The sequence below is a fragment of the Macrotis lagotis genome, chromosome X (genome assembly GCF_037893015.1).
Source record: "Macrotis lagotis isolate mMagLag1 chromosome X, bilby.v1.9.chrom.fasta, whole genome shotgun sequence".
NCBI lineage: Eukaryota > Metazoa > Chordata > Mammalia > Peramelemorphia > Peramelidae > Macrotis > Macrotis lagotis.
In genome coordinates, this window is record NC_133666.1 from 338373815 (window position 1) to 338392041 (window position 18227).

The 18227-nt window shown below is 34.8% G+C and overlaps 1 protein-coding gene across 1 annotated transcript in view; it reads left to right on the top strand.

Annotated features, from left to right (window-relative positions):
• Nucleotides 1-18227, top strand: part of ADAMTS16 (ADAM metallopeptidase with thrombospondin type 1 motif 16) — a 245374-nt gene that overhangs the window by 222897 nt on the left and 4250 nt on the right. Inside the window, exon 21 of the mRNA XM_074208590.1 lies at nucleotides 3589-3813. Coding sequence (XP_074064691.1) covers nucleotides 3589-3813 — 225 coding nt within the window. The remainder of the gene's footprint in view (nucleotides 1-3588; nucleotides 3814-18227) is intronic.

Sequence of the window (18227 nt, forward strand, 5' to 3'; positions counted from 1 at the left end):
AGAGATTGCAACAAGTTTATTACTATCATAATACACTATGATAAGGTAGGATTTATACCAGGTAGACAGAGATGGTTCAATATTAGGAAAACACTCAACATAATTGAACATATCAATAACAAAACCAATAGAAATCATAAGATTACCTTATCAAAATAAAGTCAAAATAGGTACAGGATTTAGACATAAATGATGATAACCATTAGACCAATTAACAGATCAAGAAATATTCTATCTGTCAGATCTATGGAAATGGGAGAAATTTATGACCAAACAAGAAATAGAGTACATTATAAATTGCAAAATGAATGATTTTGACTTTATTAAATTAGTTTATGCACTAATAAAATCAATGCTACCAAAATTAGAAGGAAAAACAGAAAAGCTGGGAAACAATTTTTACAGCTTAGGGTTCTGATAAAGGTCTCATTTCTAGACTATATAGAGAACTGAATCAAATTTATAAAGTTACAAGTCATGCCCCAACTGATAAATGGCCAAAGGATATGAATAACCAATTTTTGAACAGAGAAATTAAAGCTAGTATAATCATAGGAAAAAATGCTCCAAATCATTACTGATTAGAGAAATGCAAATTAAAATAACTATGAAGTACCATCTCACACCTATCAGTTTAAGATGACAAAAAGGGAAAGTGATCTATATTGAAAAAGTTATGAGAGGATTGGGTGGAGATGTGTCAACCATTCTGAAGAGCAATATGAAACAGCCCAGGGAACAGCAAAACTAATAATACCTTTGCCCCAGTATTACCAATACTAGGCCTATATCCAGAAGAAATCATAAAGAATGGGATAAGTCCCACATGTTCCAAAATATTCATAGCAGCTCTTTTTGTAGTGGCAAAGGACTGGCATTTGAGGGGATGCCTTTCAACTGGGGAATGCCTGAATAAGTTATGGAATATGAATGTTATGAAGTACTATTGTTCTTTTTTTTTTGCAAGGCAAATGGGGTTAAGTGGCTTGCCCAAGACCACACAGCTAGGTAATTATTTAGTGTCTGAGACTTAGGTACTCCTGACTCCAAGGCCAGAGCTTTATCCACTATGCCACCTAGCCCAGTACTATTGTTCATTAAGAAACCATAAATGGTTGGACTCTGGGTAAGCATGGAAGGAATTAAAAGAACTGATGCTGAATGTAGGGAACAGAACTAAGGGAACATTGTTCACATTAAGAACAGCATCGTGAGATGGTCAACTTTGATGGCTGCAGCTCCTCTCAGCAGTTCTGAGAGCTAGGACACTCCTGGAATACCTGTTATGGACAATGTCATCCACATCCAGAAGAAAAAACAAAACAATACAAACTACAGAATATGAATGAATACTGGGTTCACTTTTGAAAATTTTAGCTTATGTGTTTTCCTTCCTATTCTTTGGTTTTCTTTCTTTTCCTTTAGTCCTAATTCCTCATACAGAAAATGACTAAAATTGTAAACATGTCAAACACAAATATTCATGTACAATTTTCAATAGACTGTTCATCACTGAGGGGAAGGGGGTAGGAAATGAAGATGGAAGAAAATTATGTAACTTATAAAAACATATGTGGATGAATACAAAAAACTTTCATAACAGACAACTGGAAAAATAATTTAAAAAGAAATAAAAATGTAATTGGAAAATGATTAACAAAACAACACATGAAGTAGCATAGATCTGTTTCCATTTGAGTTTGATGCCACTGATGAAAGGACTAAGGAATATTTTCTATCTTTCACAACTTTGATAGAATTACTTCTAAAGTTAGGAAGGAAGAAAAATATTTAGATTTCTGAAAAAGATTAAATTAGTTGTATGGCCTTTATTATGATATTCCTGACTAAATTACCATAATCAACTTGCAGCACTTCCATCCAAAGTTTCTAATTCAGGCCTTAGGCTTAGCTGTTCTCAAATAGAAATTTAGAGCTTAGCAGTTATACACCACCTCTAGTTATCACTGGGATAAAGATGGGAGCTGGACCTCTGATTTCAATTATATACTGAATTCATAGCTTAGGAAATTAATTTTGCCAACGCAAGTGATCACCTTTTATACAATTTTTAATCTCTAAACCAGATCTTTATCTCTGAAACCATGTTGCTTCTCCTTGATTATTATAGGTACCATAAGATCTAAATGGTCGATTGGAATAAGGAGAGAAATATGGCTTCAGGAGCAGGAACTGGGCCAAGCAGAGATCACCTACCTCAAACTTTCAATCACATGGGCTACAAATATGAGATTGGATATCTCTATTTTAGTGTCGATGCCCCAGTTCTCAGATGGAGAAAGATTGGTATAAAGCAAAGCTGAGCAATGGACTTGTAGGGCTAATCTAGAGTTTCCCTAGGTATTTTTCAATTTGTTGTCCAGTACAGTCCTTTTCCCCTAATTCCAAAGCTACTACCTGCCACTGTTTGAGCTGTAAGATCTAAACTCATAGTCACTTGACCCACGGTGATAGCCATATTCCTCTCACCTCATTCCCCTTTTAAAATGTTCCTGTTTTTATCTAGAAGTCAGTCTCATGTTGATCATGGAACCGGAATTACCCACCTTCTACTCTCAGGGAAGTATAATGAACCCAAGTGCTCTGCTTTTAGGAGTATATGCACTGTGGAGCAGAGGCTTTCTGGGACAAAAGCCCCTGTGTGAAGCCTAGTAGAGCTCAAGGGCTTTTGCATTAAATGGTGTAATATGCCAGTTGGCTCTATGTTTTTTTTCAGTGAAGATTCAAATAAGCTCCAATTTCATGAGAACTACTGGGAAGATGCCATTTGGTCTCACTCCCAGGTGTTATTCCTTTCTTCTCTTCTCCTGCTTCTACTCTTTAGCTTCTGCACTATATTGATGATCTCTATCACAGATGGTCTAGCCAAGTTGGCCTTACTGATCTCCTGGTAAGGTGGGATAAAGAGTATTGTAGGACCTAGTCTTGGTAACAAAAATAGTCCATAGTTGTGTGGGTGGGAAAAAAAGACTACTGAAAAAGCAAACAAAGAGTGCTCACCAAGTAGAATCTGTATTATTTAAGCAGGGGGTCGTCCATAACCAAATCAGGAGAGGAAACAGGGATGCCAAGGGCCAAGCAAGGAACAACTAGACACACAGACACACACACACTCACACACACAGACACACACAGACACACACAGACACACACACACACACACACACACACATAACCAACTAACAAAGTAAAGGCTCCAAAAACACAGGAATTCAATGAGTCTTGGATAGATGCATAGAGCCAGCAATCACAATGTCACTGCAAGCTCATTGAGTACTGTTTTTCAAGACTGTTCTTCCTACATAGTTCTGGTCTACCAACAAATGCTACCTTATACTAAAAGTATGCACTCATAGGCACCCAAAATACTTATTTTAAAAGCTAGCCACTATATTTCTATATTTGATTAAGCCAATTAAATTTGAAACCCACTAAGTTTTGTTATAGCATTGTTAAAACTGTTAATAAATGTATAACATTTAACCTCCATATTGAATTTTGTTCTAAAATTGTTACTTTAGAGGAATTATTTTAATCACTTTATTTTTTCCTTCTCTTTTCTTTTAGTGTTCTGTATCTTGTGAAAGAGGAATACAGAAAAGGTTGTTAAAATGTGCAGAAAAATATGTTTCTGGAAAATACAGAGAGTTGGCTTCAAAAAAATGCTTACACTTGCCAAAGCCAAACCTGGATTTGGAAAGAGAATGCACCCTGTTTTCATGTCCCAAGCAACCAGTGTACTCTGCAGTGAGGCATGCTAGAAGCACTTGGTACTCTTCTCCCTGGTCTCAGGTACTTGGCAGTTTTAAATTCTCAGAGGCTTAGTTAGCAAAATTTATGGCTCTGCTCTTTGGTGGTGAAGTTTAAACAGTGATGTTTCCTCAGAGTTTCAGTCCCTAAAGTCCTATTAAACTGCTTTATTACATTTCTCTCAAGGATATAAAGTATATGTGTGCACGTGTGTGTGTGTGTGTCTTTTAGTGGTTGTTATCTAATTGTTACAGAGACATTAAGAGCATGTTTGTGTCCTTTGCTCAGAATTATCACCCGTTCATCACATACAGGAAGATTTAATGCTATGGGTGAAATGAGGGCAGAATTTCCCATAGAATAAGGATGAGGAGAAACAACTACAGAATGAAGAGATGGATTAAAGTTCATGGTGGATTAACTAGGGAATTTCACAAGTGCAAATATACACTAAATATTATGTAAATTGTTTACATATATTTAAGTAGAACGAGCTTTTTTAATTGGTAAAATCAATGAGGTTTGTTTTTTGTGCATCCTATTTTCTCTCCCTGCCTATTTGCTTCCTCTTTTCCCATTCTATTTTTTTCTTTTTAAACAAACATGCAAAATAACATTTGTATGGTATTTGTCTCATTAGCTGCTATTTCAGTATGTCCCTTTCCTAGAAACACATAGTATAGCCTTGATTATATTCCTCACAACTTCTCTCCCTCTCTCTCTTTCTCTTCATTTTTCTTCTCTTCATTTTCCTTTCCTTTTCCCTTTCTTTCTTTGCTATCTTGTCAATTACCTGGCCTTTTTCTACAATCCACATTTATATGCTTTCCATTTCTCTGAGTGCAGAGGAGAGAAAATGGGAGAAGAAGATTCAATATATATGCAGCATTTTAAAAAAATTCTGGATAAAATGTAGGGCTCTCATTTTGTTGTCTCATCTGCCTACACATGAGTGACCCCATTTGGGTCCTTTCTTGGTCCAATCACGCCGTTCACACTTAAGTACTTTCATCTTGTAACATTCTTCTGATTCACACAAACAATTAGGTAACTATGATTATGGAGTTAAGTAGGAATACCCACCTTCCCCATTATGTCAGAAATCTAAGAAATCCAGAAATTTCTCATCAGTCCAGGTCACTCCCCTTAAGGAAAAAGGGAGAATCAGAAATCTTCAGCTCCTTGATTTCATGTTCCTCTCATTTCCAAAGACAACTGACTATATTAATCAGTCTTTCAAGATAGCAAAATTTAGTTGTCTTTCCATGAACTATTTTCCGACTGTAAATATTGTATGGCCCATTACAAAACAAAATATACTTAAATAAAAGCCAAAGGATATGCCAAGTCAAACTAACTCATCTATGAAAATCTAAAGGCTATCATAACTCAACTCTGCTAAAGTAAATGGTTCAGTTTTTAAGCTGCATTTGTTTTCAGGGTATATTATCAAATTCTTTCTTTCTCTTGTTCAATGTATATTCCTTTCCCATTAGTTAAATTCTGTAATTAATACCTGGTCCTGGTATATATAAAACAGGTTCTTTAAAAGGTGATAATGTATTCAAGTTATAATTTTTAGTGAAAGTATACAAACCATGAAAATATTTGCATGCATATGTGTATCCTTTAGGCAGTGGAGTGGACTAAATTTAGATTTGTACAACTTGAGAAGTGGAGGGGTTTTTTTTAAAGAAGCTAAATAAAAAAAGGTCACTAACAATTAGGCTATTCTTAATCATGGACCTATTTTATAGAACAACTCTTTGCCTTTGGTTAGTGATCTTGTTCATTAAATAGATCCTTTGTACAATCAGATCCTCCAAAAACTTCTCCAAAAAAAAAAAGAAGTACAAGGATCCTTTAACATCCTCCATAATTAAATGGAGACTGGCACTCAAATTAAATGAAAGATGATACAAATATTGATTGAATTCAAATTGAAATCCCCATCCAGTTGGCATCAATTCAAATCAAATCAAACCAAATATCAAACCTTTTGATTATTGAATTATAGTACAGAATAAAAAGTGTATTTCTAAATCCAGATCAGGTATGTCCACACCAGGGTCACATGAGGTTCTCAAAGTCCATTCATTTGACATTATGCTATTTTTACTATCATTCTAAATGGAAATTCATATTAAATAAGTATTAAATTCTATATGTGGCCATTGACAAGTTTTCATTGGGTGATTCAATCCAGAAGAGGTAAAAGGTTGGACACAAATGGTCAAAATTTGCCCTTTGATCCAAGAGAAGTCAACTTTCCATTCAATAACAGTCCATATTTAGGGTCTCCTAAATCCACAACATATCAAGCAAAATTCGTCTGCCAATATTCTGATATAACATATCTCTGATCTTGTAGCTTTGATTGTTTTAGAGGAATGATGACAATCTCTATGATTTAATCTATATCTATCCAGATTGACTATTAAAAAGACAAAGAACAATGGTTAGAGAGCTACTCTGGGAATCTGGAATATTTAAGGTTCAAGTATGGCTTCTGACATACACTGATTGTGGTAGCCCTTGACAAATCCCTTTTCCTCTCAGTGCCCCTAGGCAACTCTCTAAGGCTAGAAATTGCAGAGAAGATACAGATCTTCATTAACAGGAGGATTCTAGTCACCTGAAAATTATTGAAATTACAAATCATTTAAAAATTATTTCTTATTGACTTTTTTTTAGTGAGTTGAAAGGAAGGAAATGAGCATTAATTTAGCATATACTAGTTACCAGATACTAGACTATACATTTTACTAATATTATTTCATTTGATCTTCATCTACCCTGGGAGGTAGATGCAATTATTATTCTTATTTTACAATTGAAGAAACTAAGGCAGAAGTAAAGTGATTTTCTCAGGGTAAGACAGCTAATAAACCTTTTTCACTCTCTACTCTTCACCCATTAAAAAAAATCTCATCATCCTTTTCTCCAGATTCTCCTGTAGAAAACCACTTAGCTGATAACTCAGCTTGCAGCTCAGCTTGATAATTCAACCATGCATAGATAATTTAAATTGATAACAGTATAATGAATTACCACTCAAGACTATTTACATTTTAATAATAGAATCTATCTACATTTGGATTTTTCATTAGTCTATTCCAAAGAATATTTGGATGTGTTTTGTCCAATGCTAGGAAGGACCCTCATTTTTCCCAAAGGAATATTATAAAAGTCTAACACTGAGATTTGTCCTTCTCCAAACACCAAAGCAGTGTAGTGGTGAAAGCAGCATTTAACTATGGGGCATGAGGTACTGCTTTATTCCCAGATTTGTCACTAATCATCTTTGTGATCACATATAAAGCAACTAACCCAGTCTCAATTTTCTCATCATCATACTGAGAGGTTTGAACTAGAAATTTCTAAGGATTTTTTTTCCCTTTAAACTTTTGTGATTCTAGCATTCTCTCATCATGTTAGTTATGGTTCACTTTACATCCACATCTTCCCACTCACTGTATGCTATGCAGCTATGGTTCTTACTTTGTGAACAGGGAGAAATTCTCATTATATGCATCTGCATTGCATCCCAAGAGTCAGCTCCTGAGCATGAGAGGCCAGTAGTATATGTAGTGACAAAAGAGACCATGGTCATGATAGAAAAGAAATCATATATCAGAGCCAAAAGAGACTCTGGAGATTATCCAGACTTAGCACCCTCAATTTATAGGTGAAGAAACTAAGGCATAGAGAACTTGGATCAAAAACTTTTCCAAATTCGCCCATCTAGCAAGTTGAACAGCTGGGGTGAGAATCTCCATAAACTAGGATTCCTTCTACTACAGTGTGGTGTGTTGCCAGGAAGTGGGCTGTCCCACTTGAGAAGCTCTTCTCCTTCCTCCAGCTGCCAGTCCTGTCAGTTACTATGAGCAGTTGAACACAGAACTCTCAGCAAGACCAGATTCATTCTCCACTTGGCCTGAAATTAGAAACATAGTAATAGAAACTGGAAAATAAGGGAGAGGAATTTCCTTTAGGCTTCAAAAACTGTATGTTCCCAGTCCAAACAAGCAAATCAAACTAGATAAACTCATGAAAACATATCTCATTTTCCAAAGGGAATTCATCCATATGTGTGTATATGTATAATTCATATGTGTGTGTATGTATGTGGAGATTTTATTTATAAAATTATATATGTGTGTGAATATACATATATATATGAAATCATACTACTGATTACCAAATAAAATAATCTCAAATTACTGCTTTAGAGTATAGACACTATATCAACATAATTTTATTTTTTTTAATCCATGGGATATTTATCTGATTGGAGAAGAGGGAGAAAAAAAAACACAAAAGTGCCTGGAATGTGGTTTAACAAGCTATTAAATAGTTGTCCATGGTTCACTTCCCGGTCAGGGAGCCACATCATATGCACTATGGAAGCTAGTAACTGATTTTCACTTAGGTTGAATCTTTAGTAAGAATTTAATAATTTGTAATCATTGAAATTGCACCTGGAAATGATTTTTCCATATAGGAAATCTAAGACTGCCAAATCATTTTTGGATAACAGAATGGCCATTGCTTGCTGAACAAGGATGCCAAAATTCCAGGAAACTGAAATAACTTTTTTTTTAAGGTTTTTTTTGCAAGGCAATGGGATTAAGTGGCTTGCCCAATTCCACACAGCTAGGTAATTATTAAGCTTCTGAGGTCAGATTTGAACTCAGGTACTACTGACTCCAGGGTCAGTGTTCTATCCAATGTGCAACCTAGATGCCCCTGAAATAACTTTTTTGAGGAATATGATTCCATGTTTACTGTACCTACTACTCTTGGATTCTTCTTGTTACATAGAAGAAAAGAGCAGAACTTACCCAATTCAGTTGATAAATAGTCACTCAGCTTTTGGGAGGATGAAAGAGGTGATTCCCTATTCCTTTGACAGAGAAAAGGTATCATGAGCCATAAATTCTTATCCATCTCCATTGCTTATGTGTCCTACTAATTAATCAAGGTCTCAAGGAAAAAAAGAAGAAACTCCACAAACTCAAAGATGGAGTTTTTAATTGAACCATAATCCATCCCAAATATTAAAAATTACTTTAAAAGAAATTACATAAATGGAATTATCCCTTCTAAATCTCAGTATTTTCTAAAATTACTGAAACATTAAGAGCTCATAATATCCAAATATCTGAATCATACTATATTTCATTTTGTCTCAGGAAAAATCTAACTTCACTGGCTTGGTAATATTTTAACAAGATTATAAAATTCCAAGGCTACCCAGTAGTAATGCCACACAAGTTGTGTGTCTCTTTTTTTATCTGCCAAAGCTTCTTGATCTAATCTGAGAACACTTTAGAAAAAGCACATATTATTAATCTATGAAAGAGGACAAAAATTCTATTCCTGAATAATTTGCCTATAAATACCTTCCAAATTCATCTTTGGGATGTTTTTCATAAAATTGATATGTATTTTTCATTAAGATCTAAGAAATACAATTGAATCATACCATTTTTCTGATACAACCTAAATCTGGAGAGAGGAAATTAGAGCCTTCATGTCTTGCAAAGTTTTTCTTATGCTGCTAGACAAAGAACACCAAATGAATAGTTTCTCTATATATTTTCCTTGATCCTCCTTCTTGTGTGCATCATCAATGCTAACATCACTGCATCATAACTGATAACACCAGCTAGGACATTAAGACTACCAAAGAGGGGTTACACTACTGTATTGTCTTGGAATACTCCATTACTTCCCAAGAAAAACTTATGAAAAGACTTTAGGGGAATTTACAAAGAGAAAAGGAAGTCTTATTTGTATTTAATGTAAACCATTCTTGGCATTTTAAGCAAAAGAAGAAAATGTATCTTCACAGCTTTCAAAAGACTAAAGATACTCAATCAGTTGCTGATGAGTCATTTTTATCATATGGGGACTATAAGCTTTCTGGCAAATATTATTCATTTATCAGATGTTGTATAGTTCTTCAAGATCATAAATTATTGTGATATAAGAATTCAAAGTGATATGGATGCCACAAGCATTTTTATTTGATAGTACAGCTTTCCAGGGCTATGGAAAATTGTCAAGATACAATGGCTGTCTGCCCACCCACCCTTTGCACTCAAAAGGCTTATTCTTGTAAGAGTTTAAAATCCCCATTTCTCTTATTTAGTTCATGAGATTTCTATTGACTTAAAAACTTTATTCATCATCTCTTTCAGTGGGGGACCCCTGAGTTAGGACTAACTTAAATCATGTGGGCAGAGATTCAGATGGTTCACATGCTAATTTGGTTTGGGTATGACTGGTTAAGTGTAAACACCTGTTGGATTGTCTGACTGAATCAGCATGACGAAAACAGGGGTGTGAAATCACAGTCTGAGCAGTGTGAGGAGCAGTATGTCATTCCAGCCATTCTTCACCATGACTCTGCACAAGTTCAGTCAGTAATCTTCTAGATTTGCATCAGAAAGAACCCTGTAGTGGATGAACCATTTGATTTTGCACTGTACTGGTTGCCTGTACCCTAAACAACTAATCTCTTTGTAACTATGACAAATACAACACTGTATTAACTCTCAATTCTGGTAGCAAAGAGAATTATGAGTGATTGAGAGGACAAGAAATGGCATGCTGACCTTGGGGCCAATGCCCCCCCCCCCCCCCCCCCCCGCAAGCTTAGGCAAAAAGCATCTGATCAGTAGGAAAATGGAAAAAAATGCAGCAGAATCCATGACTATGAATTTACCAAGTTCTTCCAGAGGGAAAGACATAAAAGGGCTCTCTGTGAGAGAAATTGATGGATTCTCTAGAAAACGTTTTATATTTGTCCTATTAGGATGACAGATTGAATATTTCCTTGAAATAGAGTAAGCACAAATGTTACTTCTATATTAAAGACATTGATAACCAAAAAAACACTTAGCAGTAACACTCAAGCAATAATTATAATTAGCAATATATTGTTTTAAAGTTTGCTAGGGGCAGGTAGGTGGCAAAGTGGATGGAGTACTGGCCCTGGAGTCAGGAGGACCTGAGTTCAAATCCAGACTCAAATGCTTAATAATTACCTAGCTGTGTGACCTTGGGCAAGTCACTTAATCCCATTGTTTTGCAAAAAACTAAAATGTTTGCTAGCATCCTCAGAACAACCCTGGGTGGTAGATGTTAGTATTATCCTCAGATTACAGATGAGAAAACTAAATGAAAGGTTTAAAATCACTTACCCAACATCACATTCCTATTATTAAGTGGTCTATGGGTAGATTTGAACTCAGATCTATCCTGACTCCAAGCCCAGTAATCTATCCACCATACCAACTAGTGACTATTGACTATCATTTATCTTCTTTTGAGGCACAGTGACAGAATAAAAGAAAATGGCAATTTCTACTCTATAATGTGAACATTCACTTTTCAATCCATTTACCCAGATTCAGGTACTCAAAATTCTCCCTTTTTTTCTATCTGCAACTATGCATAATAATCTATTTTATTTAAACAAGTTAAATATGAGTTCATAATCATTATAAATTCATGCAAATTGCTACTGAAAAAGAACATGAAGCAAAGATGACATATAATACTTTTTCAGTTTTTTGGTGTTTGGCAAGCTGGTTGTGAATTGGGAGTTATATTAATGAAATCAGCAGATGTTACTTTAGTTGGGTGAATATCAGGAAAATAGACTCCCCAGGTAAATGAAGGAAGCTCAGTTAGCATCAGCAAGATCATTTAAAATGAGATTGGAAAAAAAAAGACATTAATTGCTGAACCACAGGGAGGAATCATGTCCTGGATAATGTATTGGGCTTTTTCCACTTCTAATTTCTCTGATTATATGAAGTCTAGGAAAGTAGTCTCTTGGGTTCTAACTGTAAACTATTTCAGCCCTGCATGAAATGAGCTGAGAGCAGTGTTGAACTGAACATCGAGAAAAGCTCTTTGGAACAAACCAAAAGTCCTGTTAATGCACTAAAAGATCTCAGTAGCTATAGAACGATCATTCCAAGGGAAGCCTTTTGGAGCACAGTCAAATCTCACAATTTACCAGTAGTCACTAAATTGGGCCTAAGTGAAATTGTGGCCCACCTCAGAGCAGATGCAAATTGACATTTCAGTCCAAGGCAACTTCTGCAGTAGAGCACTTCTTCAACAGGAAACTATAGTTTAGAAGCACCAGAAATTCTTCCATGGGAATTTCTTCTAAATAAACCTTGCCAAAAAGATCCTCAGGAGATTAAACAAGTTTACAGTAGACACGGAAAAAAATTATCCTTGGGCAGAAACAGGCAAACTAAGCATAAAATAAGGGGGTGGGGGATCATTGTGCAATGGAATGTATATTGAACACTAATATTAGTCCATTTGTTTAGATTTTTGACATTTGTCAAATATTAGCTCTTTCATTCTATTTCAATTTACTTCATCATTTTAAGATGGTGGGTAACATTAGCCATGCGCAGTTAAATATAGTATTATTGTACTAATGAGGGTAATATTCAGACTGAAGTCAAAGTTTGGGGAGTTTACCCAAATTACCTAAATTACTGTTCTATAGTCTCCAGTAAAGATCACATTTAAAACTATTTTAGCAATACTACCTTTAGTGGACTGTTTGGTTAAAGGAGCCCTGGTGACTTTTGAATTAGTATACCCTTTCAGTAACAGAAAGAGTAGAAGCACTGGTGCTAATTCTAAGGTTAATTAAAAACAAACAAATAAGCCTGAAAGTAAAGCTGTTTAACCTTGAACTTTAATGTGCCTCTCATAAAATTCCTATTTATTAACTGGATGAATTTGAAAAATATATGTAGAATGCTAGCATTAAAATTTTCACCATCTGGTTAAGACATTGATAAACTAAGAAAATAATAGTAGAGGAGCAATTAGGTGACGGGCGGCTAGGTGGTACAGTGGGTAGAGCACCAACCCTGGAGTCAGGAGTACCTGAGTTCAAATCCAGCCTCAGACACGGAATAATTACCTAGCTGTGTGGCCTTAGGCAAGCCACAGAACCCCATTTGCCTTACAAAAACCTAAAAAAAAAAATAGTAATCTCACTAGAAGTTATTGAATTGAAGCCATGAATCTAAAATATATATGAAATTTGAATGAAGCATTTCAAAATTTTATTTACCTCCCTGTTCTATTGCTATTTTAACATTGATTCTTTGGTGTGTGTGTGTGTGTGTGTGTGTGTGTGTGTGTGTGGCGGGGGGGTTATAGGAACTGATACCTGTGATTTTGGAAACTCCTAGTGTGAAAATGTCCAAGAATGGAAATCTGCACCTCACTCAGAACCTTACAAACATGCCCAGAACCATGAGAAGTTAAGTGATTTGGTCAGTTAAACAGTCTGTGTGTTTCAGAAGTTAGACTTGAACCTGGGTCTTCTTAATTATAATGTCTACTTACTAACCTTTATGGCACATTGCCTCTCAATTGATGAATGAAGAATATAATATTTTCAGAATTTCCTAATAAAATGCAAAATCTATTATAAATGAAGAAATTTGAATTTTTATTAAATTGGAGTTATGAAATTTTTTTAATGGTGGAGGGGAGTATTTAAGGAAATGCTTTCAGTGATACTTACCATAATCTAGGATGCCAATGAGTAAAGTATGACCTTGAAAAATGTCTAAAACATACATACAAAGAATGAAACCAAGACTCTCTTTTTTTTCAAGAATCATGTTTTAGAACAGAATATACAGAAATAAGGAATATTTGATAGAAAACAGCTGTACCAATTGTATTTGACCCTGATAATTTGGAAATTAAGCATTCACATGCCCACACAATTAATTTTCTCTGGTTGCTTATGGTCTTATTTTAAGACTAACTTACTGAGGAATTTTGCTGAGCTTTGTTAGAAAGGCAAAAGGGGAGGGGAAGGGAAAAAAAACTTAGCAGAAACATTAGAGGCATACCATACTTATCAGCTGAAATCCCAAGGTGCTTGATTTTAATATTCAGTGGGCCTTACTATCCTTCAACCCAAAAAGGAAAAATAAAAATGCTCTCAGCTTGTCAGTTTACAGACATCCTTTCTATTTTTCATTCTCACTCCCCACACAGAAGGAATAGTTTATGTGATCTTGTGTTTGTCATTCAGTCTGAAGGGGGAGAACTTTTGAATTCCTAGATTAAGAGTCCCCTCTGGGGCTGGGAAAATGGAAGAAACAATGGCAAGCAGAGTTTATTGCCCCTTGGCTATGGTCTCAGAAAGAGAGCCCGAAAGCCCTGTTTAAGGTCACTCAATACCATGGGATTCTGGCAGAGGGTTCCTGTAATTTTTGGCAAATGGCGTTATTTATATGCCATAACCCAATTTTCATACCATTTTATACCTTCTTTTAAAAATGTTTTATTTTATCATTGTGTATCAAAGTATCCAAAAGAAAATCAGATCTGTTATTTTTTTGCTGTACCATTTTAATTGCTTATATTTTTACCAATGTATGGTATCTTAAAAATAATTTACATAATTCTGGTTAGACTGCTTTTAGATTCCTTTGTGGATACACTAAAGGATTCCTTTGTGCATTTCTAGCTTTCTCCATTGTGTCATGGGTTGTTTCATTAAATAGTTATATACATAAGTGTGTAATTTGTTCACATAGCTTTCATTGAGGTATTAACTTTCTCCATTTCCAAAGCACACAATGTCAAGAGGGGGGATGTTTAGGGAAAGCATTCAATAATCTCTACAAAGGGAATTTATGTAACAAAGTTAAGTCACCTAAAATAGTATTCAGCAAGCATTTTTTGATGCCAGGAACTTTGCTAGTCATTTAGGATACAAAGACAATAGAGAAGTAGCATCTGCCCTCAAGGAACTTACATCCAATGAGTGAGAAGATCTCTAGGCACATACAACATATATATATATATGTATATATATATATATATATATCTATATATATATATATATATAGATATATATATATATGTATTAGTAGGCACATACAATATATATAAAGAGAGGCCAAAAATTGTTTCATTCATACAGAGAAATAAGAAAAACAGATCGACTGCATTTTAGAGGATATGAAGTTCAAGAATTAGTAATAAACTGAAAAAAGTAAATTAAAGCATAAGCTCATTGTAAATACGGATTGTTTCCATTTTTATACTTGTATCCCCAAAACCTAGCAAAGTGCCGAATACAATAAATACCTGATAGATTGAGTCATAGCAGATAACTTTAAATGCCCAATATAATAGTTCAAATTTGCTCCTTAAAATAATAAAAGTTGATAAAGTTCATTGAGTATTTAAATGACATGGTCAGGAATGCACATAAGGAAAAATAGTTTGACAACAGCATGAAAGAGGGATTACAGAAAGGAGAGTCTTAAAATAGACAAAGTAAAAGGCTATTACAACCTTGCTGGTGGTGGTGTGTCATTTCAGTCAAAACCACCTCTTCATGACCCTGTTTGGAGTTTTCTTGGCAAAGATACTAGAGTGGTTTGCCATTTCCTTCTCTGGCTCATTTTACAGATGAGGAAATTAAGGCAAATAGAGTGAAATGGCTTGCCCGGGGTCACACAGCTAATAAGTGCCTGAGGATAGATTTAAATTATGGAAAATGAATTTCCTGACTCCAGGTCCAACCTTCTATTCACTAAGTCACCTGTTTCAGGAAAAAAAGTGATAAGGGACTGAAATACAGTGGAACCTGTGTGAGAAAAGAAAAGGGGTATGTGAGAGAAATATTGTAGAGGTAGAAATGAGAACATCTGGTACAGTAAGGTAAAATAAAAACTTGGGGATAACATTGAGAAATGACAACCTTGTTAAAAGAATTCCCACAATAATATGGAAGTTTGGAAGAGAGGTATGATTAAGTGAAAAGTAATGTTTTGTTTTAGAATCTCATAATTGGATATTCAGTTTGGGATAGCCAGTAGGTAGATGGTGATGGTCCTGTACCTCAGAGGAGAGATTGTTTCCTAGATAAATAGATCTAGAAGGCATCTGCATTGAAATAAAAGTTAAGCCATCTGAAGCTTATGAAATTCCCATGCAAGAGAAAGGACAGAGAAAAGGAGGCTTAGGAAAGCATTCAGGGATATCTGCAATTAGGCAGCTTGAGATGTATGATAATAAAACAAAGGATATTAAAAAACAATCAGGGGCTGCTAGGTGGTACAGTGGATAGAGCATCTGCACTGGAGTCAGGAGTACCTGAGTTCAAATCCAACCTCAGACACTTAATAATGACCTCGCTGTGTGGCCTTGGGCAAGCCATTTAACCCCATTACCTTGTAAAAACCTAAAAAAAAAAACAATCAAAGCTAGATGGAACTGTGGCAGTCATTTACTCATTTCTTTTAATACTTGCCTTCAGTTGTGACCTATCCAAAGAGACTTGTATCTAGACTAGGTTCTTGAGTCTTAGTGAGATGAAGAGTAAGGTCAGGAAGAGTTTGGGATTGTTCAAGGTCCTGATGAGTCTGGAATCACCCTGGGACATCCAACCTAACCTTGGATAATTCAAAATATTAAATAACCTCAATAAGCTAGTTTGGTTCTATAAATAAACAGGAAAGAACCTCTAGTGGCCAAGCCCCATCAGGATGCTGGGCAAGGCTTGAGACTAATTTGAACCCCTAGAATATCCATGACAACCTAATTCTATTGCATAAAGACAAGAAGCATCTTGATAAGAGTGTGTCGGGTAAACAATAATCATTCAGTCTAGTAGATAATTCTCAAGAGTCATACATGTTAGATAGCTAATTAGACAATAGCCCAAATATTCATACATGAGAGATAGAACTCAAGGTTACTTAGAAACTACCACAGGTCAAGTTGGCATGAAAAGTCTTAGTGTTTCCCATTTTCACTCCTATTCAGATTTCAGTAATATATTTCAACAGATTTTCAGATAGCCCATCTGAAAATCACCAGAAGGCTATTACTTGCTGCTAAAGCCTTTATTAAATATTGAATATTATTACTGTCTTATTAAAGGGAATTCTTTTCAAATATTTATTGTCAGGTTATCATCATTTCTTGTACTAGTCACTATTCGCTCAAACTTTTGTTTTGCAGGAGGATGGATAGTCATTATCCAGTCTTTCTTCATGTTGACACCACATATCCTTTGAACTCTTGAGTATCTTCAAGCCATCCTGGACTCCCTAGATTTTTCTGCTATAGAGTTATAACATGAGAGTTGAGATAGAGAAGAGAGAGACAGAGAAATGGACAGAGACAATGAGACACAGAGAGAGATTACTTACTAAAGCATTTTGCATATCTACCTACACCTATATAGATATTTTGAAATTATATTTTTGGCAAGATAGCATATTTACTTTGAGCTTCTCTCTATTCTTCTTTGCCACCAATTCAGCTCTTCATATTTTGCGAAAAGAATAAAGAAACTTCCATTGTTTCATGCATGAACATATTATCTTACTTTATACAAGAAGGTCTCACAGAAGTCCTAACAGCTATGTCTATAATAGAAAATAAAATGTTCAAAAAAAATATATATATATGAAAACATTTGGACAATATAAATTTTGAGTGTCTAACCTTTTAGCTCTTTTGGGTTGTATCACCCAACAAAAACTTGTCAAGGGCCACATATAGAATGTAATATTTATTACTACATTTTAATTTATATAACCTATGGGTAATGGGTATTAATGAGTACTAAAGTCAAATTAATGAACTTTGAGGACCCCATGGGGCACTTGGTCCATAGGTTGGACACATGTTAGTCCAAAATCTATCTAGGAAGGAGACCAGGATAATGAAGGGACTCAAAATAATAACAAATGAAGACTGATTGAAAGAAATATACATTTTTAGAAGTCTAGACCCTTTCAAATATTTGAAGGACTATCATAGAAGAGAAACTAGGCCTATTATATTCAGTAAATCTGAGACCAAAGGACAAAAATTAAAGAGGGAAAAAATGTCTCTCAAAAAATAAAATAAAATGGACTGCCTTAAACTCATTCTTTCCCTATCACAGAAGGTCTTAGAGTCAGGCTGGCTATTTTAATTATTATTATATATTTACATTTTATATTATTTGATATTTCATATCAAAACTTAGTTACATTTATAATTATATATTTACATATCAGATTGGCTATTATTAGTTGATATTCACATATCAAAACAGTCTCTGAGGTTACATTCAGTTTTCAACTAATGAAACTATGAGATGAAAGATTTACATTTATTTAATTGATTTTCCATTTTATGAGATAAATACATACACTAAATATGCTCTTTGACACCTCTTAGAATTTTAAATATAATGTTAGATTTAACCTTTTTGTGTGATTTTTGTCCTATCCACATATTGACAGACGAATTTGGTTGATTAGGAAAGGATCTAATTATTGTTGTTTAGTTGTTTTTCAGTCATGTTCGACTCTCTAATCTCAATTGAAATTTTCTTAGCATCGCTTCTGGAGTGGTTTGCCAAGTTCTTC